This window comes from Vigna unguiculata, chromosome 10 (genome assembly GCF_037176805.1).
Source record: "Vigna unguiculata cultivar grain cowpea cultivar isolate G323 ecotype 2 chromosome 10, ASM3717680v1, whole genome shotgun sequence".
NCBI classification, from domain to species: Eukaryota; Viridiplantae; Streptophyta; class Magnoliopsida; order Fabales; family Fabaceae; genus Vigna; species Vigna unguiculata.
Genome location: NC_140801.1, coordinates 46,049,278 through 46,075,198, shown reverse-complemented (window position 1 = coordinate 46,075,198; position 25,921 = coordinate 46,049,278). Strand labels below are relative to the sequence as shown.

At 38.3% G+C, this 25,921-nt stretch overlaps 1 protein-coding gene and 3 pseudogenes across 2 annotated transcripts; 3 read left to right on the top strand and 1 right to left on the bottom strand.

Annotated features, from left to right (window-relative positions):
• Positions 1–2,593: 2,593 nt before the first annotated feature.
• LOC146883349 (putative disease resistance protein At4g27220) lies at positions 2,594–4,511 on the bottom strand (annotated as a pseudogene).
• LOC146883348 (disease resistance protein At4g27190-like) lies at positions 4,350–7,096 on the top strand (annotated as a pseudogene).
• A 2,782-nt stretch (positions 7,097–9,878) lies between these two features.
• On the top strand, positions 9,879–13,640 carry LOC146883347 (uncharacterized; annotated as a pseudogene). The gene is made up of 3 exons (XR_014985419.1): positions 9,879–11,324; positions 12,012–12,693; positions 12,799–13,640. The product of XR_014985419.1 is annotated as an uncharacterized LOC146883347 (transcript).
• Positions 13,641–19,882: 6,242 nt separating this feature from the next.
• LOC146883346 (uncharacterized) lies at positions 19,883–25,919 on the top strand. The gene has a single exon (XM_085668203.1). The coding sequence runs from the start codon at positions 23,915–23,917 to the stop codon at positions 25,826–25,828; it is 1,914 nt and encodes a 637-aa protein (XP_085524329.1). The 5' UTR covers positions 19,883–23,914; the 3' UTR covers positions 25,829–25,919.
• The last annotated feature ends 2 nt before the right edge of the window (positions 25,920–25,921 follow it).

Genomic DNA, 25,921 nt, shown 5'->3' with positions numbered 1-25,921 from the left:
ATTTTGATATCTGTCTCTCTCACTATATATATACATACGTTAATATCCGGTATATATATAAATGTTATTTTTCTAAAAAACATTTATTCCTTTCTGTTATACAAGAAATTTTTTAATTTAATTTATTTTAAAATATATTTTATCTTCTATGTATTATATAAAAATAAATTAGCTATAAAAAAGATATTTTTTGTATTTACATTTTATATTTTCACTTTTATCTTTAAATTATTGTTTTAAAAAAATTAATTATTACATAAATAGTTTTTAATCATTATTTTAAAAATCATTTTTATCTTTAACTGTTCTTTAAATATATCTTTTTATATATATTTTATTTTTTTAATTAATATCTAATAATTATTTTAAAAATTAATTAACTTTAACTCAAATTTTTATGAAAATTAAAAAATTGAAACGCCTGTGTTTCTTAATATATATTAAATAAATTAAAAGTAAAAATTAATTTTAAAAAATTAACTTTAAAAAAATAAAATTAAATAAAATTAAATATATGTACCTATATATATATATATATATATATATATATATATATATATAATATCGAGATCCATTAAAAAAAATTAAACATTCAGATTATCGGATATCAACTTCCTTAGAATAAAAAGAAATTCGAATATTGACGTTACTTAGAAAAAACTTTGGGTGTGAGCGGATAAGAAAGAGAAAAAAGTTGTTATTTTAACAAATGGATTAAATGAAAATTTTGAAAAAATTTGAGATACAGGCAAATATTTGGAGGTGCAAGACAAAACCTTTATATTCATTTCTCACTGGCACATTCAAAACTCCGTTGTGCCTGGTCAAGATTTGTCAAGAATCTTTGTTGTTCGTGCAGGAATCTCACCAAACTTCAAAGTATATTGGATGTGAAGAGAAAGCAACACGAGAGGTTGAGAGAGGAGAAAAAGCAACTCTGTAGAGCTTGCTGCAAGGAGGTTCTAAAGGTAAGTTTTCTTTATCAATAAATTCATACCTTGTGCTTGGTTTCGTCATGTCTATAGGTTTCTCTGTTCGTTCATTCCATTGTTCTTTTGCATCAAGTTGTATGGGTAATTTTTTTGAAAGAGCATGAGGTAAGTTAACCATAAGAGCACTCCATTCCCAAACCGACCCAAGATCGGGGGCACACTCCAGCTTCTACGATAGAATCATCAAACCTGCCACCATAATATCTTTTTCTTTGCCTTATAGTGGGTTGAACTGCATGCTTGTTGTATTGCTGGTGTGGGCCTCTTCTTTTTCATGTATTATTCAATCGGTGTTTCGGAGAACCTATTATATGGTGAAAAGAAAAATGAAAATCTGCCGCTAGCTGAAGAACCAGGCAATGTTGTTGCGGGCATGCACATTCTTTCGGTTGTTTGGTTTTTCTTGGAGGTGTTCTTCCTTTGTTATTGTTCAATATCTTAGTCCTCTGTGCATGTGTGTGCCCTTTTATCTATTCTTAATGCATTTGAATGAGGTTTGACTTTTATGTAGGACATTTTCTTTTCTCTTCGAGTGAGTGGGCCGTTTCTCTTTTGTATATGCCTACTGCATGTGCGTGCCCATCTTGGCATTTCTTTTATGGCTTAATGCGTTCTGATATGTAAAACATTATGGCATAATTTTGAATGAATTTTAAAATCCAATTGCATGGCTTCATTTCATTCGGCTCCAGGTGCAGAATTGCATGGCATAATGTTTGATTGAAAGAAGCATGTGTGGGGCTCAAAGTGAATCTGTTACAAGTATATATGAAACCCATTTTAAATTATATTTGTAAATTAGCATAGTTATGACCCATACTGTCAAACTGTGTTCTTAATTAACATTATGTTGTTGTTTGTGTACATGCAAAAGAAGATGTAGTTGAGATAAAGCATGGACTCTAATAGTTGGTTTTCATAAGTTCATTGCCTCTTTTAAAGGCATGGCTAAAAGAGCGGTTGATGAGAGCCGGTTGACTATGCAAACTTTTGTAGCTTGAGAGTGGGTTTTTAGGCTGATGTAATGGGGTCGCTAAGTACTAGTGTTTTTCTAATTTTGCGTCAATTTTGATGGGACGCTAAATAGAGTTTTTCTTATAATATTTCCTTGTCCCTCTATCCATTGAGTTGCGCAATTTTCTAACTCTTCCAAATCAGCCAAACTTGACAACCCCTTAACATAAATCTCTTTTAAGTTTAAACTATTAGTTATGTCAAAAACTTGTAGCTTAGCTAAGTGGTTCAATTTAGTTGGAAACTTATTAATATCAGACATGATAAATTAAGAACTCTTAGTGTCTCAAATTCTCCAATGATGAATAACTCTCACCTAACTTGTTCCTCTCCAAACAACGCATTTTGAGCTTTTTTTAAGCATTTAACTGATGAAGCTAGCATGATAGACTGAACCTTGGAGCTGTTTCATTACATCAAAAAAGTTGTTGGGTATTTCCATATGTGGATCTTGTTGTGTAGATGGAGGACTCTAAGTCTAAACCAATGTATGCTTTTAGAAAACTTCTTCATGATGTGAGTGATATCTCAATGCGATAAGAAAAGAGCAGTGTACCTATCAAGTTTGTCCATGTCAGGCCATTATTCTAGCTTTCCCTTTGTTAGTGCAAATGCATGCATATGTTGTGATATTATTGACAAAGCTACATCTCGGATAATATCTTGCATGGTGAAACGATCACTTGAAAAACTACCGGTCAACGAAGTTAACTCCTTCAACTCTTCAACCAATGTACTCCATCTCTAGCTTCCCTAATCGTGTAAATTCCTTGAAGTAAACCTAAACGAATGCAATTTCTCTCCAAGTTTTAAATTAATGCATCCTTGCTCATCCAAGCACATATTAACAAAGTGTGTTGGAGCTCATCCTTTACTAGAAGATTATAACTCAAATTTGTAGAAAATTCTAGCACTGATGTTAGGTTTTGCCTTCCAAGGTTTCAATATGTATCATTCCATACTGGAAGGCTTTTTGTTTTCTAAAGCATTTGCAGTTGTTACAATTGTCATGGACAATCCTTTATATTTTTTTGAAATTTGAGCTGCTAATGCTTTAAACAAAGAATTTTCATTATCTATCTTAGGCAAGGTCTTAAACATCTTCTATGCTTCCTTTTTCGTTAATGCTTTCACAACACAGTTTGAATTGCTTTTCCATCCATCGGTGTTAACAAAAGATGTTTACTATTGAAAATCATCAAAATTTTGCATTCTATGTGTCTAGCAAGGATCTTCTACCTTCCTAAAAATAGAAGCACCAAATTCTTCAATTTTCAACTGAAAGATCATTCATTTTGTGATTCACCAACTATCATCATTGTTCTATGGAATTTCCAACAAATTGAATTCAAATTTCAACCCCATACTATCTACAATTATAAGGGTATTCGTCTTTGGTTCCTTCAATCTATCTCGTAAGTGAGTTGCGCTCTCACTCCTAGATTCCCTTTCCATCTTCATCCCCAACTTCTAGGCAATTTGTCCTTGAATTCTTCTTATGTCAGGATGACTTGTTATCTTCACCATGATCACCACATCGAATATGTTGTCTTTTACCTTCTTAACAACTTCTTTTATCAAACTAGTCTTTCTCACACCGCTCCACCATAAACTCCAATTATTCCAACACTCGAGTCTACTAATGCTTCCATAATATCATCCATAGTTTGATTTCTTGATTCAAACATTTCATACCTACTGTTATCAAAATCAACATCATAGGAAGGTGGTCTCAACCAACAAGAGAAATCATCGTCATATGAGGTCTGCAGTACTACGCTACCCCTCCTTGCAATATCATTTACCATTTTTCTTAGACGATACCTTATCAAGGGTTTAGGAAGGTAACCATCAGACTACACGACATAAGGACGGTCTTCATTTTCCCATAATATTCTAAGACCGTACTTATGTTGTGTAATCCGACGATTACCTTCCTAAACCCTCCATAAGACGTTGTCTAAGCAAATTGGTGAATGATATTACAGGTAGAGTTAGTTTACTACTGTAAACCTTAAATGATGATAATTTTTCTTGTTGGTTGGGACCAGCTTCCTAAAATGTTGATTTGGATAACATTAGGTATCAAATGTTTGAATCAAGAAATCAAACCCTGGGTGATATTATATCAGCATTGGCAAACTCGAATGTTGGAATGATTGGAGTTTATGGGTGGTGTGTGGAAGACTAATTTGATCAAAGAAGTTGTTAAGAAGGTAAAAGGCAACATCTTCAATGTGGTGATCATGGTGAACGTAACAAGTCATCCTGATATAAGAAGAATTCAAGGACAAAATACTAAGAAGTTAGGGATGAGTTTGGAAGGGGAATCTAAGAGTGAAAAAACAGCTCACTAACGAGATAGATTGAAGGAACAGAAAGAGAAAACTCGTATAATCCTAGATAATATGTGGTGTAACTGGATCTCAACATGTTGGGAATTCCATCTGAGAATAATGATGAATTCCCAAATGAAAGACTTCTCGGCTCGTCACAATTATGCATTGCAAAATAAAGAATGATGATTCCACTTTGAGGAAGGTGGAAGATTCTCTTACTAGATACACAGGATGCAATAATTTCCAATAGTGAACAACTTTTGTTAAGACAGATGGATGGAAAACAATTCAAACTTTTTGTGTAAAAGCATTAACGCAGAGACAACGTTTAAGACCATATCTGAGATAGTTAATGAAAATTCTCTGTTTAAAATATTAATAGCTCAAATTTCAAAGAAATGTAAAGGGTTGTCAATGACAATTGTAGAAAGTGCAAAGGAATTAAAGAACAAAAGCCATCTGGTATGGATGGATGTATATCGAAACCTTTAAAGGCAAAACTTAAGAACATTGCAAGAATTTTCTACAAACTTGAGTTATAATCTTCTAGAAAATAACGAGCTCAACCACACTTTGTTAGTTTGTACTTGGATGAGCCATGATGCATTACTTACTGACTTAGTGAGAAACTACATTGGTTTAGGTTTACTTCAAGGAATTTACACTGCTAGGGAAGCCAGAGATAGGGTACATGCATTAGTTGAAGGAGTTAAGTTTGTTGTCTGATAATTTTTCAAGTGACCGTTTCACACAGCTTTGTCAATAGCATCACAACATATGCATGCATTTGCACTAACAAGGGAAAACTAGAAGAATGGCTTGACATGGACAAGTTTGATAGGTATGCTGTTATTTGTTTACCACATTGAGATGTCACTCACATCATGAAGAAGTTTCCTAAAAGCATATATTGTTTTAGATTTAGAGTCTTCCATCTTGACAATAAGGATCCACATATGGAAATATCCAACAACTTTTTTTGTTGGAATGAAAGAACTTGGATTGCTGATATTGATTGTGTCCCTATCATTTTTACCTGCATCAATTGTGTGCCTTAAAAAACTCAAAATGCTTTGTTTGGAGCGGTGCCAGTTAGATACTAAGAGTTGGAGACACTTAAGAGTTCTTACTTTATCCGGATCTGATATTGATAAATTTCCAGTTAGCTAAGCTACAAATTTTTGACATAAGTAATTGTTTTAAACTTAGAGAGATATGTGTTGTTGAGTTTGGTTGATTTGGAAGAGTTGTATGTGAGAAATAGCCCAATTCAATGGAAATATGAGGAACATGTAAATGCTAGTCTTTTTGAGCTGAGACAATTGTATCAGTTAATAACACTAGACATAGAGATCCCAGGGATTACCCATATGTCTAAGAACTTTTTCTTTGACAAGTTGGATGGTTACAATATTGTCATCTGAGATGTCAGTGCTTATTCCGTATTGGGTATTAAGATGCGTGAAACATCAAGACTTTTGGTACTTCAACTAGAAAACGGGTTTGACGTTCACCACCAAAAGGACATCAAAATACTATTCGAAAGAGTTGAAAATTTGTTGTTGGGGCAGCTAAATGATGTTGAAGATATTTTCTATTAATTGAATTATGAAGGATTTCCATATCTAAAGTATTTGTCCATTGTGAGTAACTCGAAAATTAAGTCCGTCATCAGTTCCAAGAACCAAAAACATCTTGAGTAAGTATTTCCCAGATTAGAGTCATTGTTTCTATGTGAAGTCAACAACATGGAGCATCTATGCTACAATCAACCTAATTGAAAATCATCGAGCTTAATATGTGTGGCCAATTAAAGAATGTCTTCTTCTCTTGTACAATGAAACATCTTTCTGCACTTGAAGCAGTTGAAGTTTCTGAATGTGACACTATGAAGGAGATTGTTGCCTCAAGCGGAAAACAGAGAACAAAATACCTTTCCTGAATTGCGTTCTTTTACACTACAATCTCTGTCTGAATTGATTGGATTCTACACCAATGGTCCGTTACCAGGAGAGCAAGTGTCAAATAAACTCTTTGATGAAAAGGTATATATATGCTTAACATTTTCTAGTAGATTTGGATTATCGCTCATACTGAACTTTCACATATTTTATATTATTCGGCTAAAATTAAGAAAGAAGAGTTTGGGAGCATATTTACAATATTACAGACTCTTAATCCAACCGAGGTTGTAGACTCAAATCCTTACAAGCCACTTGAGAACTCTCGATTGAAGATTTTGAAGCTGGCAAATTGTGAACTTGGATCGCATGCCATTCCAACTGTTGTTTTTTCCCGTTTGAAGAACTTGGAGGAATTGGAAGTAAGCAACATGAATGTAGATACAATATTTGATATAATGAAGGAAGAGATGAAGGGATGTACCTTTTCGTTAAAGAAAATGACTTTAAATAACTTACCAAATCTGACAAAAGTATGGCGGGATAAGAATCCTGAAGGAATTTTTAGCTTTCAAAGTCTGCAGGAAGTGGTTGTTAATAATTGTGAAATTCTTGAAACTCTCTTTCCAAGTTGGCTAAAATAGTTAAAAAGCTTAAAAAACTTGAAATACGCTGCTGCAAAAAATTTCTAAAAATTGTTGAACAAGAAAATGCAATAACAGAGGCAACAGCAGAATTTTCATTCCCTCGTTTAACCTCACTGAATCTGCATATGTTACCACAACTCAGTTGCTTTTATCCTGAAAGATTTACTCTGGAGTGCCCTCATTTGAGTCATTTAGAGGTGGTATATTGTGGTGACTTTGTGACATTTGAAATTCATCAAGCACATGGTTCTACTTCGGTTAATAGAAAAGCTCTTTTCTCTGAAGAAAAGGTTTGTAACGAATCTGCTTTTCTCTTCTTTTCTTCTTCTATTTGTCTTAATTTGCTTGCCCTTTTGTTCTTTCATCACATACGCTAATTTCATTTTGGAGTCATTGAAGCTGGATTGCAAAAACTCTATGATGCTATATAATGGAAAATTTCTGGATGAGATGCTTCATCAAGTAATCAAATTTGAGCTGAATTTGGACAATGACAATGACAATGAAATACCAGATGTAATACTTAAGAAGATGCCCCATGCCGAATATATTAAAATTAGAGTTGTCAATTTGGTCCCTAGCCCATGGGCCACCCTGGCCCACTCTTCATAAAGCCCTCTTTTAGGGGGTCCCCAAATGAGGGGGCCAAAAAAACGCCCCAGCCCCCAAAGCCCCCTTTCTAGTGGGTTAGGGCTAGGGCTAAGGTGGGTTAGCCCCCCAATAATACTACATTAAGCCAAAGTCAAAGATCAAGTCGAGCGACCTGGATGGGCCTGATGACTCGAAAAGGCTCGACGACCCGGACAAGCCCAATGACCAGGACAAGCCCGATGACAAGGACGGGCCCGACGACCAAGATGGGCCCGACCACCAGGACGGGCCTGACAACCCAGACATGCCCGACAACACGAACGAGCACGACGACCCAGACGGGCCCGACAACCTAGACGGGTCCGACAACCCGGATGAGCCCGACGACCTGGACATGTCCTACAACCCAGACAGGCTCAACAACACAGACGGGCCAAACGATCCTAACAGGCCTAACGACTCGAATGAGTCCAATGACCAGACGAGCGTGATGATCCAAACAGGCCCAACGAACCGAACAGGCCCGTCGACCCGGATGGGCCCGACGACCCAGACGGGCGCGATGACCTGGACGAGCCCGATGATAAGGACGAGCCCAATGACCAAGACGGGCCCAATGATCCTAACAAGCATGACGACCCGAACGGGCCCTATGATCCAGGCAGGCCCAACGACCCGAACGGGCCCGACCACCCGGACGGGACCAACGAACCGGATGGGCCCGATGACCCGGACGGGCGCGATGAACTGGACGAGCTCGATGACAAGGACGGGCCCGACGACCAAAACGAGCCTGACGACCCGGATGGACCCGATGACTCGGAAGGGCCCGAAGACCAAGACGGGCCCAATGACCCGAACAGGCCCGATGACCCAGACCGGCCCGATGACCCAAATGGGCCCGATGACCGGGACATGCCCGATGATCCAGACAGGCCTAAGGACTCGAACAGACTCGACGACTCGTATGGACCCAACGACCTGAACGGGCCCTACGACCCAGATAGGCCTGACAACCCAAACATGCCTAAGGTCGGGCCCGTTCAAGTCGTCGAGCTCGTCTGAGTCGTCGGGCCCGTCTGTGTCATTGGGCCCGTCCGGGTCGTCAGACCCGTCCGGGTCGTTGGGCCTGTCCAGGTTGTCGGGCCCGTCTGGGTTCTCGGGCCGGTTCAGGTCGTCGGGCTCATCCGAGTAGTCAGGTCCGTCCAAGTTGTCGGGTTCGTTCAGGTCGTCGGGTTCGTTCAGGTCGTCGGGCCCGTCCAGGTCGTCGTCCCCATCCGGGACATCAGGCCCGTGTGTGTCGACGAGCCCGTACGTGTCATCGGGCACGTCTGGGTCGTCGGGCCTGGCTGGGTCAAAGGGCATGTCCGGGTCGTCAGGCCCATCCATGTTGTCTGGCCCGTCCGAGTCGTCGAGCAAGTCTAGGTCGTATGGCTCGTCTGGGTCTGGGTCGTCGTGCCATTTCGGGTCGTCGAGCCCATCCGGGTCGTTGGGCCCGTTCGGATTGTTGGTCCTGTCTAGGTGGTTGGGCCGTCTAGGTCGTCGAGCCCGTCTAGGTCGTATGGCCCGGTCATCTGGCTCATTGGGCCCGTCTGGATCGTTTGGGACGTCGGGCCCGTTCGAGTCGTCGTTCTTGTCGAGGTCGTCGGGCATGTCCTGGTCGTTCGACCTATTCGGGTCGTCGTGCTTGTTCGGTTCGTTGGGCCTGTCCCACAAATAGCAATTAATTTAAAAATATATATATATTTTTCATGTGAAAGATGAAAGCCCATGGGTTGGCGCTGACTCAGGTCTTTTGTAGGGTTTTTGGCCCTATGGAGTTCTTTGTTGGGGGCTTTTTTTTCAATGTGGGTTTTTTTAGCTCTAGCCCACATGGGCCAGGGCCAAAACCCGTGAGCTGGGCCAAATTGACACCTCTAATTAAAATAAGGGGATATTCTGGTCTTAAGAAGTGAACCTCATCTCATCATGAACAAGGTGAAACCAAAACCCTTGCACACAAGAAAACCTTTCCTTCATTATGTGTTTCAAAAGTTGGTAGGCACCTTTAAGAAGATAAAATTAAATAAATCTCTTCAAAAGTTAAAATTGACTTCTACATCGTTAAAACAAATTTTTAGAAAATTTATTATGTGATCTTACAAACTAATATTTATATAGATTAATTTTAGCATGCAAAAAGTTAGTTTTAATTTTTTTTTTCCTCTCGTGGAAATGTTTATAAAGAATCTTATCGAGAGAGATTTTAAATTGATTTACAAAAATTCAATTGTGTTAACTTGTTCGAAACCTTATTTATTTTATACAAATTATTTTAAGTTACGAAGAATAACTTTTATTTATTATCTTTTTATATAAGTAGAGAAATTTATTCAAACAAATAACTTTTTAAGATACTCAAAGCATATCCAAATTGCATATATTTGTGCATATAGTTCATGTTTTATTTTATTTTTATGTAGGAGAGACAAATCAAAATCTGGGGAGATGGAGACCACCTGAGAATAAGAAGAAAAATAAGATAATAAAATAGAGAATATTATCTTCATGTAAATGCCAACCACTTTTGGCTCACCAATAAAATAGCTGATGACACTCTATTGTCTCCTTTTTATTTATATTTTATAGTAACTTTCAAACTCCAATTTTAGTGTTTCTAAATACGGAGGGGGAAGGGAGACTTTTGTCACTTTGAAGACTGATCGAGGGAGTTATACAAGAGTTCTCTCTTATCTGGTTTGCTATATTTTCACTGTGTCCATGTCCTATTAGGAATTAGACATTTTTTTCTACTTGGTTTGATTGAATATTTTTTATAGTCGTTTGGTTTGATATTGTATTTGCAAAGGTCAAAAGTTGCTTTATCAGCAAATACATGCATACGTGTCTAAAGATAGCAGAGTCAAGAGAGGAGGAAAAGAGGTTTGGTGAAGATGTCTTCATTTTGGAGAGACATAGGATTTTGCATGAGCTTGATTATACCTTTATTTGCCTTTTCTTGGACAACATTACAATCTATCTGTATAACTTTTAGCTTGTGCAGATGATCAGATCAAAAGAAGCTGAGTGAAACCCTACATATTTTCAAAACAAAAGCTGAAAGATTTAGGAACCGAATTAAGCTTAGTAAAACAAAGTCTATATGACACGGTAAAAAATCTACAAGACAACAACCACCTTCCCGTGGCCCTAAAGCAAGAAGACTATTATCACTTAACTCATTCATCTCAATTAGAGGTGTCAATTTGGCCTCTAGCCCATGGGCCAGCCCTGGCCCACTCTTCATTAAGCCCCCTTTTAGGGGTGCCAAAGAAAGCCCCAGTCCCCAAAGGCCCCCTCTCCAGTGGGTTAGGGTTAGGGCTAAGGTGGGTTAGGCCTCCCAAATAATACCTAGCCGAGTGATCTAGACGGGTCCGAAGACCCAAACAGGCATGACGAGCCAAACGGACCCGATCACTCGGACAAGTCTGAAGCCCCAGACGGCCCCGACGACCTGGACGGACCCTAAGACTCGGACTGGCTTGAAGACCCGAACCGGCCCAACAAACTGGACGAGCCAAAAGACCTTGACCTGCATGATGACCTAGACGGGCTTGGCGACCCGGACAAGCACGATAACCTGGACGGGCCCTACGATTGGAGACCATCCAGACGGGCCCAACGACACGGATAAGCCCGACGACCCGAATGGGACCGACGATCTAGACGGGCTCGATGATTCGGACAGGCCCGACGACCCAGACGGGCCCGATGACTTGGACAATTGAAACAATTGAAGTTTCTAAGTGTTACTCTTTGAGGGAGATTGTGTCTGTGGAAGAATCGCAAAGCAACACTCAGGTATCCAAATTGGTGTTCCCGAAATTACTCTATTTGAAGCTACAATCTTTGTCTCAGTTTGGTGAAATAAGTAAATTAGGCGTTCCTGTTTATAATGAATTAGTTTAAATATTAAATTGCATGTCGATCAAAATATTGTGATACAGTTTTGTTTTTTTCTTTTTGTGATACTGTTTTTTTGTTCTTTTTGTGATACTGTTTTGTTTTTACTTAACTATTATAAGAAATTGAAAAAAGTAGTCCTTTTGAAAGTTACCATCCTGCACAGTTATTTTTACATAACCAGTATGTTTGCACTGAATTGCACTGGTTAAACATCTATGAATCATATTGTTATTAAAATTTATAAAAAGAAGTATTTTAAATTTATCAATTATATTTTAAATTCAATAGTAAGTAATTTATCATTGTGATATAAAATCATTTTTAAAATATATAAATAGTAAAAATATTGAATATGATGATAAAATTAGAAGAAGGGTAGTTTGATATTTAGAGACTTTATTTGCTGGTGGTGGAGTAATATAAATGCTGTTTCAGGAACAGAAGAGGAGGAAGAATAATAGTTTTGCTATTTTTGTAGATATGAAGTTCTATATTCACAAATAAGAAAATATGAAAAGTGAATGACAATTGATTAACTTAATACAGAGGAGCATATTAACTAATGGTAATATATATTCCCAGAAATTTTTTGAAGGTATGGACAAGATGAGTTTCTCTAATCACCCAGAACTACAACAAGCCTGGCAAGGTGGTGAAGTTGATCCGCAAAGTATTCATAGTTGGTTCTATAATTTGAAAGTTTTGAAGCTGGAGAACTGTGAAATTCAACAATGTGCAATTCCATCTAATATTCTTCCTTGTTTGAAAAACTTAAGTGAACTGATGGTGCAAGATTGCAACAAGGTAGAAGTAGTTTTTGAGATGAATGTCACAGAGGGAAATGGAACAACATCCCAATTGAGGAAATTAACTCTAAAAGGACTGTCAAAGCTTAAGAATGTGTGGGAAAGGAATGGTGAAGGAACTCAGCTTTCAAAATTTGCAGGAAGTGTGTGTTCAAGATTGTCACATGATGCAAACTTTGTTTCCTGTAGCCCTGGTAAAAAATCTTAAGAAGCTTCACAAACTTATAATTAAATCTAGTTGGGGGTTGTTAGAAATTATTGGAAAGGAAGACAATGCAGCATCAGTAACACAGAATTTTATGTTCCCTTGTTTAACTAAGCTAACTCTTATTGACCTGCCAGAGCTCATTTACCTTTATCGAGAATCATTTACCCTGGAATGCCCCGTGTTAAATGTTTTAAGTGTGTCAGATTGTTCACAGCTGGATCTGTTTCCTCGTTTCTTAGATTTAGAAAAGGTATGTAATATGCAGGTTACATTAAATTTATTCATTCTTTTCTTCATCTACTAATCCTAATTTCAATTTACACTCTTTTCTTTGTTATTGTGTTGCTTTTACTAGGTCGTCCAACCTTGAGAAATTGGTACTTGAATGGAAACACAGTTTGGTGTTGCAGTCAAGTTTAGGAGTTCATAAGGACGACCTTAACTTTGAGAATTTAAGATCTATTTTTCTGCGATTTGATGTTGATGAGAATGAGAAGCCTAATTTGCCCATTCAAACACTCCAGAAGGTGCCAAATTTACATAAAATGAGTATAAGTTCTTGCCATTACTTAGAGGCATTCCACACTGAAATTGATAAAAACAAGGTGCTTACAGACTTGAAAGTATTGGAGCTGATAGATGTATGGGAGCTTAAGTCTATTGGATCAGGGGATGCTCCATGGTTAGACAAGATTTGTGAGGAGCTACAAGAATTATATATTAGAAATTGTCCACATTTCACGGCATTAATATATTCCTCGTGTAAAGTATGTTTCTCCAATTTGAAAACAATTGTATGTGTTCAATTGTCAAAGGTTGGAGTATTTATTCACATCCTCAGCAGCAGAAAAGTTAACTCAGCTTGAGTGTATCTCTCTTTACAGATGTAGATCAATAAAAGAAATAATGGCAATAGAGCAAGGTCAAACAACTTCAAGAGATATCAAATTGCCACATCTATGCCGCGTATCGTTGTCTGATTTATCAAGCTTTGAATGTTTTTATTCTGGAAATCGCATTTTGCAGGTACCCTCTTTGATAGAAATGTGCATAATTGAGTGTCCCAAGATGGAAATTTTCTGTCAAGGATCAATAGGTCCGAATTTGTGCAGAGAAATTAGAACTTCCTAAATCTCAAATAATGGATTGGTCATCGTGCATGATGATCTTAACTCCACTGTCAAAAAGGTGTTTTGACAACAGGTAATTCTTCCAAATCAACTTTTGTGAGTTTAATGTCTTAATACCTTTTATAAGTTATCTAAAAAAAACATTAACCACTTACACACTGTATGAAGACATACTAAGCCACAGAGTGCCTTTTGCATGCGTACTTCATTCTTCTGCACGACTTGAGGGAGTTTTACATTTCACACATTGATTGACTTTGCAACTAACAGGGGAAAACTCATGGTTGGATAAAGATAAGACAATGTGCCTTTTACATTACACTTTGTTAGTATTTCAAAGGTTGTGAAAGGGGTAGTTGAAGGGATAGAGAAAATGTGTAGATAGTAGAGTGTGAAAGTTGTAGTTGGAAGGAGTATGTAGTTGTAGTAGTGAGAGTGGTGTGTTAGATGTGATCTTAGTTCTTGGCTTCATCAAATGATTGAGTACATGGGTATTTATAGACCTATAGAGTATTCTAGAAAGTGCTAGCCACAACTTGTGTGGAATGTTCTAGATTTTTGCCTATGTAGAATGTTCTTGATATTTTTCTTCGTATCTTAGGCTTTTCTACTTTGTTCTAGAACTTTCATTACATTTCAATACTTTTATCTTATGATTTTCTAGATTCTTCTAGAATTTGCATTACACTTTAATACTCCTCCTTGATGCAAATTCGGTAACTCCAAGCATAGCGCGTAGTAGTTCAAATCTTGGTCTTGGTAAGGCCTTTGTGAAGATATCTGTAATTTGATCTTCTGTCGGGCAGTACTCAAGTCGTATCTTCATATTTGTTTCCGCTTCTCTGATGAAGTGGTATTTAATTGCTATATGTTTTGTTCTGCTGTGATGCACAGGATTCTTTGTCATTGCAATGGTTGATTTATTGTCACAATTAATTGTAGTAGGGCCACTTTGTTTTTCTCCCATATCTTTGAGTATTCTTCGAAGCCATATAGCCTGACTTGTTGCTTCAGCGGCTGCCACATATTCTGCTTCAGCGGTTGATTGTGCAACTGTGGCTTGCTTCTTTGACGCCCAAGAGAATATCCCTGATCCAAGTGAGAAAGCATAGCCTGAGGTGCTCTTCATGTCGTCCACTGACCCTGCCCAATCACTATCAGTATAACCAAGCAATGTTGGATTGCCTGTGGATTTGTACCATATATCGTACTCTTTGGTTCCTTGTAGATATCTTAAAATTCTTTTGCCTACGCCAAGATGTATTTGGCTTGGGTTTTGCATGAATCTTGATAAGAGACTTGTAGCGAACATGATATCTGGTCGTGTAGCCGTCAAATAAAGTAGACTTCCAACTAGACTCCTGTATCGAGATGCATCGGCTTCTGGTGCTCCATCCACCTTTTGTAGTTTTTCATTTGTCACTAGTGGTGTGCTTACAGGTTTGCACCCGTACATCTTAAATTTCTTCAGCAAATCTTCTGTGTATTTCTTTTGTGAGATGAATATTCCATCATCTCTTTGACTTACCTCTATGCCGAGGAAATAACTCATCAAGCCAAGATCAGTCATCTCAAAGGTCTTCATCATATCTTCTTTAAACTCCATCAACATCTTTTTGTTGGTTCCAGTATAAATAAGATCATTTACATATAGAGAGAGTAAAAAAGTATCCTGACCTTGTATCTTGATGTATAGTGTAGGCTCACTCTTGCTCCTCCTGAATCCTTGATTGGTGAAATATTGATCGATTCTGCTGTACCATGCACGAGGAGCTTGTTTCAGGCCATATAAAGCTTTCTTCAATCTCAACACTTTGGCTTCTTGGCCTTTAACCACAAATCCTGGTGGTTGCTCTATATAGATCTCTTCTTCAAGAACACCATTGAGGAATGCAGACTTGACGTCTAATTGGTAGATGCTCCATCCTTTTTGTGCTGCAAGGGCTGTTGGAGTTCTTATTGTGTCTAGTCGAGCAACTGGAGCAAATGTCTCATTGTAGTCTACTCCAGGTTGTTGTGAATAACCCTTAGCTACCAACCTTGCCTTGTGTTTGTGTATGGTACCATCGGGGTTTAACTTTGTCTTGAAGACCCACTTAACTCCGATGATATCTTTATCTTTTGGACAATCTGCTAGCTCTCAAGTGTTGTTTTTCTCTATTGTCTTTATCTCTTCTTTCATTGCCTTGACCCATTCTTCTTGTTTTGCGGCCTCTTCAAAGGTTCCAGGCTCTAGTATGGCCAAGTTGCAAGATTCATAGATGTCTGTTAGAGATCTGATTCGTCTCGGAGTAGATTCAGGTGATGATTCTTCTTGATCTTGAATTGATGTTGGAGTTGTAGGAGATTCTGGAGTTATAATGGTATCTTGATGATTATCTTCTTGGCTTGTACTTGGTTGATTGTTGGGCATGTATATTGTCTTCCTTTCAATTTGTTCCTCTTCCCAGTTCCAAGTAGCGCTTTCATCTACTTCAATGTCTCTGCTGATAGTTAGCTTCTTTGTTTGAAGATTATAGACTTTATAGCCTTTGGATTGTGTACTATATCCCAAGAAGATGCCTCGTACGGTCTTGTCTTCTAGTTTGTGTCTCTTTTGGTCTGGAACATGAATATAGCAAACAGATCCAAATACTTTTAGATGTTTAGCTGATGGTTTCTTACCGCTCCAGGCTTCGATTGGAGTTTTATCTTGAACTGCTTTAGTAGGACATCTATTGAGTAGGTAGACCGCAGTGTAGACTGCTTCTGCCCAAAATGTATTTGGTAGTCCTTTCTCCTTCAGCATTGATCTCGCCATCTCCATGACTGTGCGATTCTTTCTCTCTGAAATACCATTTTGTTGTGGAGTATATGCGACTGTAAGTTGTCGTTCTATGCCTTCATCTTCACAGAATTTGTCAAACTCATGAGATGTGTACTCCTTTCCACGATCACTTCTAAGTACTTTTATTTGTTTTCCACTTTGCTTCTCAACAAGGGCCTTGAATTTCTTGAATATTCCAAAGACTTCTGACTTTGCCTTTAAGAAATAGACCCATGTCATTCTAGAGAAGTCATCAATGAAGAGGATGAAGTACCTGTTGTTGTGATGTGAAGGCGTCCTCATCGGTCCACAAACATCGGTGTGGATTAATTCTAGTAAATCTTTTGCTCTCCATGCTTTGTCTGTTGAGAATGGCAATCGGTGTTGCTTGCCGAGAAGACATCCTTCGCATGATTTATTGTTCTCCTTCAAGTAAGGAAGATCCCTCATCATGTTTTTCTGATATAGAAGCTTTAAGGCATGTGTGTTGAAGTGGCCAAATCTCCTATGCCAAAGCCATAAGTCATCAACTTCCGCCTTCATGGCAATATTAGTTCCAGGTTTGAAGCTTATGGGAAAGCTTCTATTTCTCTTCTCCATTTTTACTTCACCAATTTCTATCCTTCTATTGTCATAAATTTTGCATGTATCTTTCTCAAAGTGAAGAGAATACCCATTCTCCATCATTTGGCCAATACTTAAAAGATTTTCTTTAAGATTGGGAACTAGTAAAACATCCTTGATGAATTTCGTACCTTTCTTTGTCTCCACCATGACAGTTCCTTTGCCTTGAGACTCCACTGTGGCGCCATTTCCAAGTCGAACTTTGACATTGACAGATTTATCAATGTCTTTGAAGATGCTTTGATCTTTGGCCATGTGATTGCTGCATCCACTGTCCAAGTACCAATTTCCTTCTCCACTATGAGATTCTTGATTAGCATAGAATAAACGTTGCTCCTGATTATGTTCTTCAGCAAAGTTTGCCTGGTGCTTATTTTTATTACGACAATACTTCTCCACGTGACCAGGCTTCTTGCAATAATGACATATTGGCTTCCCACGATGCCAACAGTCTTTTTCTGCATGACTTGACTTATTGCAAATGCCACATGGAGGATATTTATCTTTCTTGCTTCCAGAGAAATTTCTAGAATCTTTGCTTCTAGAATATTCTTCAATATTTTTCTTTTCTCCTTTTTCTCTCCTTTTGGGTTGTAATTTGAGCTTTGATTGGAAGGCATTTTCCACTGAATTTGTATCAGCATGATTATTTAATCTTGCTTCGTGCGCTCCAAGGAGACCAACTAATTTACTTATCGATAGAGAAGATGGATCCGAGGAAGTTTCTATGGAAGCTACTATGGAATCATATTTTCCTGTGAGAGTGATAAGAATTTTTTCTACCACTCTTTTTTCCTTAATTTCTTTTCCATATAACTTCATTTTATTCACTATTTCTTTTATTCTTCCATAGTATTCTTCAATGGTCTCAGATTCCTTCATTCTGATGGTCTCAAATTCTCTTCTTAGATAGTGTAGTTTAACGGAGCGTACCTGTTCATTGCCTTCAAATTCTTCTTCTAAAATATTCCATGCCCTTTTTGCAGTTTCTGCATCCATGATCCTCCTGGCAATAGTTTCTCCAACAGCTTGTTGAAGAACAAACAATGCTTGGGCATCCTTTTGTTCAGAATCTTCTAGCTTTTTTCGTTCCTCCTCAGATAGAGTCTCAATATTATCTGGTTTTGTATAACCAGATTGAACAATATCCCACAATTTTTGTGAGATAAAATATGTCTTTAGTTTGAGTTTCCAGAGGTCAAAATTTTCACCGGTAAAAACTGGTAGGGGGACTGAAGAAAAGTGAACAATGTTAGAAGCCATAGGTTAAGAGAAAAAACTCTCTTCTTTTGGAAGTATAGAAGGAAGGTTTTGAAAGTAATAGAGTAATTTTTCTACGCCCAATAAATGATCGAACGTAGCTCTGGTACCACTGTTAGTATTTCAAAGGTTGTGAAAGGGGTAGTTGAAGGGATAGAGAAAATGTGTAGATAGTAGAGTGTGAAAGTTGTAGTTGGAAGGAGTATGTAGTTGTAGTAGTGAGAGTGGTGTGTTAGATGTGATCTTAGTTCTTGGCTTCATCAAATGATTGAGTACATGGGTATTTATAGACCTATAGAGTATTCTAGAAAGTGCTAGCCACAACTTGTGTGGAATGTTCTAGATTTTTGCCTATGTAGAATGTTCTTGATATTTTTCTTCATATCTTAGGCTTTTCTACTTTGTTCTAGAACTTTCTTTACATTTCAATACTTTTATCTTATGATTTTCTAGATTCTTCTAGAATTTGCATTACACTTTAATTCACTTTGTATTCACATAATTAACAGTGAATCTACAATGTTGGATGAAGATTGGACAATTTTGCATTTCAAATATATATTATAAGACAAATTTACAATACAAAATAAGAGCTCTCTGATCACCCAATAGGTCCAATTTATTAACTGCGTGAATTAAATTCTAGCTGTAGGAAATACGGATCCTAAAACTTATACTCGGTTTTTATGTAGTGCATAGGATGCACATGCAAATTTTTACTCACATATATTGACAAAATTAATTGAAGTGTTCTATATTCAAAATCAGCATTGTGTAATGCAATCAAGAAAGACCAAGCTATATCTGGGTCCTCTGAAAGAACTACCTGTCCCTTGGAAAAATAAGATAACAGAAAACAATGCAGTGAGATAAAAAATGGATGAAAGACGAGAAGAAACCACAAATGGCAAAGAAAGAAAAGGAGTATAACATTTGAAACTGTACCTTACAGTTAAACAATGTGAAAACTCACATACTCGTCTTTATTCTTTTTGTATGCCCAGAATCATATAGTTTTCGGGGATTCTCATATGTTGCAAGAGATATGGAAATCAAAGACACTCCCAGAAGGGTATTTCCACAATTTAAACTTCTATGGTAGTTGAAGGTTGTGAATTTTTATCAGATGCAATACTACCTTCCCTTGCTCAGAACATTGAAAAGGTTGCAAGTGCGGAGATGTAATTCTCTAAAGGCAGTATTTATTCATACGAAGATCAGTAATATGGGACCTAAAGGAAGTCTCACTCATCTGGAAGAACTTCATGTGGAAAATTGTGTAGAGTTGGTGGCAATTGTTGCAAAGGTTGAAGCAGAAATTGATGCAGCTAATAAAGAGATTGCTATGTGTCAACACTCAATTTTGTCCGGTTAATAAAAACAATTAACTAAAATTTTTTTTTTTAAAAAAAAAAAAAGAAAAAAAAGAGAAGAAAAAAAACACATCACAAAAAAATCAACATTAATTTGGATGTACATATATACTCCTTTCCTTTTATTTATATATTTGTTTTTATTTTTAATTTTAATTTTAATTTTGTCTTGCTTTTTATTTATCTATTTTATTTATTTTATCTTGTTTTATTTTATTTTATGTTATTTTATTTTATTTTATTTTATTTTTTTTACTTCACTTTATCTTATTTTATTTTATCCTTTTTAATTTCAATTTCCATTTTTATTTTTATTTTCACACCATTTTGTTTTTCTGCTCTTAAAAAAAAACATATAAAATATATAAAAATAAAAATAAAAAAAATAAAAATAAAAATAAAAAATAATAAAAAATAGAAAAAAAAAATGATGAGAGTCATTTGACTTGACTCTGCCATGCAAAATATGGCCAGAGTTGTTGGGGGGGTTTTTGGATAGCAGAGGAAGAAAGGTTGGGGATTGGTGTGTCATGGTGGCAGCAACCAGGGGAGGCAGTCTGAGCATAGCAGTGCAGCCATGGCTAAAAGGCAACTCCACACATAAGCAAAAGAAGAAAAAAAAAAGAAAGAAGAGGGGAGGATAGCACTTGGGAGACGAAAAAGGAGGAGAAGCAAGCGAGCCAAGGAGAAAAAGGATCACTTGAGACGTGAAGCCACGAACTAACAGGTAAGTGTTACTTGAATGTTTGAATGTTTGATGTGAATCTGATGCAGTTACATTGTGCTTGAGAATGAACATAATGTAGTGATATACACCGGGCTTGACTTGTCATTTATTTGGCTCACTCTATTGAATATGTTGTATGCATTACTACGTTACTACTGTTTGAATCCTCCATTATCCCCTCGATTATGTCCTCACACCACTCTATTCTCCTCCGTCTCCGCTTGTACACGCATGACCCCAAACCAGTTTCATCCTTCACTTCACCGTGATTAACCAAATCCCAACCATTAGTTTCCATCATCGTCAACCATCAGTTTCAGCTGCATTATCCTTTTCCTTCTTCATATTCAACCTTCATCTTCATCCTTCACCTGCAAAAAAAAACACAGAAAAATACAGAAACCAACCCCAACTTCTCACCACAAATCAACCAATCTCGCACAGTACACCAAACACTCGCGTCTCAAATTCACCGAAATAACCCAACACAAATCAGAAAGAAAAAAAACGAAAAACAAGAGAATAGAAACCCTCGCCGGCGGCGGCCGCCGGCGATTCGAAGCTCGTCGACGGTGGAACGTGATCGCGTGACGTTCTCGAACCGGGTCGCGGAACCGGGTCGCGGTGTGGTCTGCACGGTGGTGGCGAGTTGAGGGAGTCACGACGCCTTTCTCTCTCGCGGAAGAAGAGACGCAAGGATTGGAATGAGTGGGCGCTGGTGTGACGTCGACGACGGCCGGAATCGTTGATCGCAATCTCCGGCGGGTAAAGCCGCGCAGCCGTGAGGAAGTTTGGCTTCGTCTTGTGGTCGCGCGAGGGAAGAAGTGGTCTGTCTCGTGCAAGAAGAGGAATGAAAGGCTTGGGGCGCAGCGGTGACGGTCTGGGGGGCGAAGGCCGGAGTTCGAGCTTCCATGGCGCTCGCGTGTCCCGATCGCGGTGGTCGGTGGCGTGGACGCCGGCGACGGCTGTGGGCGTTGTGTAACGCGCTGGGGAGGACGTTGTGGGCGTTGTGGGCGCCGGTGCAGGGGTGCGTGAATCGAATAACGGCGTCGCCGCCGGCGGGGCTTGCGACGGTGGTTGGCGTCGTCACCGGTGAGTCGGGCGGTGCAGGCGCGGTCCCAGAAGTCGGAGTTGTGGTGGTGTCGAGGGGAAGGGGCTGCCGCACAGTGGAGAGGAGAAGCTTTTTTTTAAATTAGGGTTAGTTAGGATGGAAATTGGGGCTGAGCACTCTCCGCGCACCCCCCCTTCTTTCAGCTGCACCCCTCCTGGTTTTGGATCTATTAGGATTTACCACATACACCCCTCTTTTACTTCAACCACACCCTCCTCCTTTCTTTTCGTACACCCCCATTTTTAATTCCTGCACCTCCATTTTGTGTTTCTTTAGCACACCCCTTTATTTATTACCTGCACCCCTATCTCTTATTTTTGTTGCATTTTTACTTCCTCGCGCACCTCCACAATTACTAATCCCGCACCCCTTCACACACTTTGTACTCCTATTTTGCATTTGTTTTATGCTTTACTAGCCGCACCACCACCTTTAATAAACACATCCCATTTACTTCATATACCTCCCACTAATCACTCACACACCCCCATATTTTATTTCCCACTCTCACCCTTCTTAATTAAACTATTTCTTTTTATTTATTTATTTATTTTTCCTTTTATTTTGTTTTTTTATTATTTGTTTATTTTTGTTCATTTATTTATTTATTTTTTTTTTATTATTATTTATTTATTTTTTATTTTTTATTTTTTACTTTTTTTTATTATTTATTTATTTTTTTATTTATTTTTTAGGAAAGCAAATATATTTGAAAATTATTAAAATTACAAAAAAAAAAATAGAAAAATCTAAAAAACCAAAAATAGTTTTCCTTTTTAATTTCGTCCTTTTATTTATTTATTATTTTATTTTTATTATTTTTGAGAAAAAAAAAACAAAAAAAACAAAAATATATTTGAAAATTATTAAAAATTACAAAAAAGAAAAAAAATCGAAAATCTAAAAAATGAAAAATTTTCTCTTTCACTTTATTGTGTCTGTCCGGTCGCTCGCACCGTGTGACACTTATTTTCTAAAAATACCAAAAATAGTTTCTTTTCTCTTTTAGTGTCTGTCCGACCGTTCGCGTCGTGTGACACATATTTTCAAGTAATTCAAAAATACCAAAAATACAAAATTTTCAAAATACAAAAATCTCAACATTTTCAAACAAACAAGCCTTTTTTAAGAACTACGTGATCCTTGATTCTCCACCGTGAGATACGTAGGAGCAAGGTCAGTCCTTGTCAGGTTCACTTCCACAAAAATCAAATCATTTTCTCAAATTGTTTTCCAAATATCTTTTAAAGAACTACGTATCCCTGATTTCTCATTTTGAATGAGAATACGTAGGACCAAGGTCAAACCTTGTCGGGCCCAAAAAATTAAAAAATATTGTTGTTTCTTTTTAGCATTTTTGTCTTATTATTTTTGGGGAAAATTAATATTTTGAAAACCACATCAACTTTGCATTTTTAATTAAAGGTACCGCCCTCAGGCGGGCGCGGTAGGGTGCTAACACCTTCCCTACGCGTAACCGACTCCCGAATCTAAAATCTGGTTTTTAGCAGACTTGTTTTATTTTTATGGTTTTCCATAGTTTCCAGAATAACTATGGTGGCGACTCCCAAATCCTTTTTAAACCCGTTTTCTTTTTCGGTTCGCCTTCCCGTCGCGATTCCGGTTGCGACAGCTGGCGACTCCACTGGGGACGCTAGAGAGTCAAGCCATTTAATTAGAAATGCAAACTTGATGTGATTTTTCCTAATGTTTTCTTTCCCTTTTTCTTTTATTTGTGTATTATTGTCTTTATATGTGCTTGTATATATTTGCTTCTTGGATTAATTGGGTGTGAATTACTTTGCCTATTTTGATATATATTTTGGAATTGTTCTATATCTGCCTGGGAAATTTTCTGGTTGTTTTGCAGATGGGGGTTTGGGTATGCATCATTCTCCCTTCACACACACACATTGCGCATTACATGAGTGGGGCCCTATACCCGGGTCTGTTTAACTTAGAATTAGAGGGGATTGTGTAGCAGTGCCACGGTGGATGAACTTCCCAAGTGGTCATTGTGAGAACCCCAGCTAGAGTTTGTTTGCTTCGTTGGTACTCCCACATCTTGTTGTCTACCAACTGTTGTGGGAAATGCCGGGAAGTGGGCCATAGCTCTAGTGACCTTGATCTTTAAGTATTAAGAAACGATCCTGGTGAGCGCATGTATTTTAGCTTAGAACCATTAGGCGCCGAACCTCTGTTAAGGCACAAAGGGAGGCATGTGCATTACCTTAATTCTCATCCCGCCTTTCTCATTTTATTCTGATTTGCGATAAAGTCATGCATTTGTACATTCTTTTATGGCATCATTGCACATGCATTTTGATTATTTGTTCATGCATAACATGTACCCTGTCATAACATGTCATGACATTTTTGTGATTCTAGGTCAGAAACTTTAAGGTCGTAATTGAATTTGTGAGAAACAAGAGAAATTAACATGGAATTTCGAGTCGGGGGAAATTTAGGGCCAGATGCGTTGAAGAAGAAGCTACCTATCAGAGTTATAGACAGTAATTTGAGTGGGCTTAGGGAAATAGTGCAACAAATGAAGACTATACAGAAGAACGCTTTCAAGAAGCGGCATGGGAACTTATTGAGGTTGCTAAATGCGGAAGTCCAAGCATCGGCAGTCACTGCTCTGGCTCAATATTACGATCCGCCACTCAGATGTTTCACCTTCCAGGATTTTCAATTGGTACCAACAATAGAAGAGTTCGAACAAATTTTGGGCTTGTCAATGGAAGATAAAGTCCCTTACAGGCATTCAGAGCAACATGCATCTGTCTCTACGTTGGCTGAAATCTTGAAGGTACACCCTGCCGAGCTAGAGGGTAAGATGGCCTCCAAGGGCAACTCGAAGGGGATCCCTCAAGGATATTTGGAAGGGCATCTGCGTCTTTTGGCAGAAAAAGAAATGGGGGAGACGTTCATGGATGTGTTGGCTCTTACACTTTATGGAGTCATACTCTTCCCTAACATGGAAAATTTTGTTGATCAAACCGCCCTCGATGTGTTTGTTGCCTACAAGATTCATTCAGAAAGTCCAGTCACCGCGGTTCTAGCTGATGTGTATGGGAGTTTAAACCTATGCCACACACTCAAGAGGAAGAAGATGCTATGTTGTGTACCTATGTTGTATGTGTGGTTTATATCTCGAATCCGTCTAGGTACATTGAATGCCGAATGTCTTATTGGAGAGTTACCACCTAGCGGCATTGAAATTCGGGGGGCGAAGGAATGGGCCCAGTTTTGTGCGAGTTTGAATGGGGGAAGAATTAGATGGTGTGTCCCGGGATTGTCGAAGTCACGTGTCATTTCTTGTGGGGCTTTCCCTAACGTCCCCCTAATAGGCACTAGAAATTGCGTGAATTATAACCCTGTCTTGGCTCAGCGACAATTTGGGTGTCCGATCAAGAGCTCCCCAACTCCGGAATCTTTGGTTGCTATTTGGAATTATTATGAAGAAGGAATTTCCCTTGATCTAATTCGCCGAATCAGGAATGCTTGGGGTGAGGTCCTGCGTGTAGAAAAAGACCCGAGGCCATGGGTGATCGACGAGAAGATGTCCTACCGACGATGGATTCTGGAAAGGGTTAACATGGTCAAGTTACCTTTCAAATCAGACTCTCCTGCTCCTGAGCGGTTGGAACCTGCCGAATCTGAGGAAATGAAGAGGTTGAAAGAGGAAATGGAGAAGATGGAACTCAAAAATGCTAAATTAATTAATGAGCTTCAAAGTCTCCGACACGAGTATGTGGATATGAGGCGTGATAAGGAGGAAATGACAAAAGCGTATGAAGGAGTTCTTAGGAAACAACGAGAAGAACGAGATCATGCTTTCAGAGTTAAACAGGATTTGGCTGCAGCCAACACCGCATTAAAATCAAGGGACCGAGAGAGGGATGCAGCAGCAACATCTAAGCGCCAAAGAGATCAAATGTGCGAAGAATTTAAGAGGGAGAAGACTGAAGCACTAAAGCGGTTGCACAACGCTCAAGTTAGGATTAGTGAGGTCGAACGACAGATGAGGGAGATGGTGTCAACTTATGAGGTGAAGATGGATGAAGAACGCTGGCACAGAGCTGAATTGGAAAAGGAACACCAAGAGGTGATAAGTCGAATGAATGAGTACTCAGTCGAGCAGGAAATGGCCATGGAACATTGGAGGAGATGTTTCTCACAGTTGGCTTCCCTTGCAAATGGAGCAATCGAAGGTATTCCACGATTATTGGCAGAAGCAGAGGCTGCACTACCGATATTCAATCCGCCTAGGGAAATTGAGGCGTTCTTTAGTCATTGTAAGGAATTGATAAGGGAGATGAAGAACATGATAGCCAGGGCTAGAGAGTAGTTTTCCTTTCTTTTCTCGTGTAATGAATGTAAAAGGCGTTTGGATGATCGGTTTGTTTTGACAATATGTGATGGACTAAGTTTCATGTTAATT

Bases quoted from the DNA above. Each gene is read 5' to 3' on its own strand.
- LOC146883346 (XM_085668203.1), top strand. From the start codon at position 23,915: ATGGAATTTCGAGTCGGGGGAAATTTAGGGCCAGATGCGTTGAAGAAG.